Here is a 1,398-nt window from a genome sequence, read left to right as displayed (position 1 = left end):
ATTCAATTCTCGATGACTTCGACAAGATATATAAACTTCACGACGACGGGCATGGATTTCTGAATGTAACCGATTTTCTGGCAGCCATGAATCCCCGATTCCCGGAAATGCTTCAAGTATCAATAAGGGATCACTTGACAAATTTGGGATATTCAAATCGATTAATTGACGAGCTAGTGCAATCTACTCTGGTGGTTAATTACGGACAAGAAACAGATGTCCACAGTTTTGTTGGATGTGTGTCGGTGACGGGGGCTGGATCCTCCCTCTGGTCCATCAAGGGTGGAAACAAGAGGGTACCGTATCTTTCCTCGATCTCTATTATTTCCCTAATTATTTATTTATGACACAATATAAATAAATCGTCTTCCAGGTGGTGGAGGGACTCCTCAATAAACATAAACACATAAGGATCAGGCCTCATATCGTGGAGAAAATTAAATACAATGAACAATATGACTGGGCCGATAAAATTTCGTCTGATTATCCATATACTGTCACCCATAAAGGTCTGAGGCATTGCAATAATTAAAATTCATTAGCAGAAATAATTATATTCGCTGTAATGAAGAGCAATTTTTTATTTATTTATTAATTACAGGAGAAAATGATGGACAGGCGGATGAATATGATATTGTGATTGTCACTGCACCTCTGACTTCCGATCACCGCATGCTCATCGAATTCCAAAATTTTCCAAATAATGAGAATTTTATTTTCTCGGGAAATTATCAAACGACGTACGCCACTTTCATTGAAGGTGAATTAAATCATACGTATTTTGGTGGTGATTCGTCTATTCAAGGAATTCTGAGTTGCAATCCTGAGAAAACGATTGTTAGTTCTGTGGGAAAATTGAGTTCAGTTGAAGGAGAGGAGTCGAGTGTCTGGAAAATATTCACGCGGAATCCCTTGACCCCAGACATTATTGGAAGAATGTTTTCAAAGGTGAGTGAGTAATGAGAGGTCTGTGAGAGGGATAATCAAGTGTTCAATGTGCTTTTCAGATCGATGAGAAAACCGGTCCGATTACGTATGAGTGGAAAGCTTATCCAAGATATTCGGTAAATGATAAACCAGGGAGTTTCAAGCTGCATAATGCTTTGTATCATGGGAATCCCATTGAATGGGCAGCTAGTGCCATGGAGATGAGTGCAATCGGAGGAAGAAACGTCGCTATCCTTGCATACAATGATTACGTGAATCGTTGCAAAAAACTGAAGGATTTTCGATCGAAAACTCGAAAGCTGAATTCAAAAATCGAACTGTAAATATCAACATCTAACTATTTCTAATGTTTCCATCCGAAATCGAAAATATCAAAAATTCCTATAAACTGTAATTATTATTGTGGAAATTTTATTGCAATTTTTTTTATACAGATAATAAAATTCCATT

General features: G+C 37.5%; 1 protein-coding gene across 1 annotated transcript; it reads left to right on the top strand.

Moving 5' to 3' along the window:
- Nucleotides 1-1,375, top strand: LOC105265393 (prenylcysteine oxidase; the record flags this gene model as incomplete). Its single annotated transcript, XM_011302852.1, is given in 4 exon segments — nt 1-296; nt 374-509; nt 602-948; nt 1,008-1,375. Coding segments are annotated over 4 exon segments (1,043 nt in total), but the record flags the coding sequence as incomplete, so codon positions are not given.
- Nucleotides 1,376-1,398: the final 23 nt, after the last annotated feature.

The sequence above is a fragment of the Fopius arisanus genome, unplaced genomic scaffold (assembly GCF_000806365.1).
Source record: "Fopius arisanus strain USDA-PBARC FA_bdor unplaced genomic scaffold, ASM80636v1 scaffold00029, whole genome shotgun sequence".
Classification (NCBI taxonomy): domain Eukaryota; kingdom Metazoa; phylum Arthropoda; class Insecta; order Hymenoptera; family Braconidae; genus Fopius; species Fopius arisanus.
Note: the sequence above shows the minus strand (reverse complement) of the source record. Positions and strands in the feature narration are given on the sequence as shown.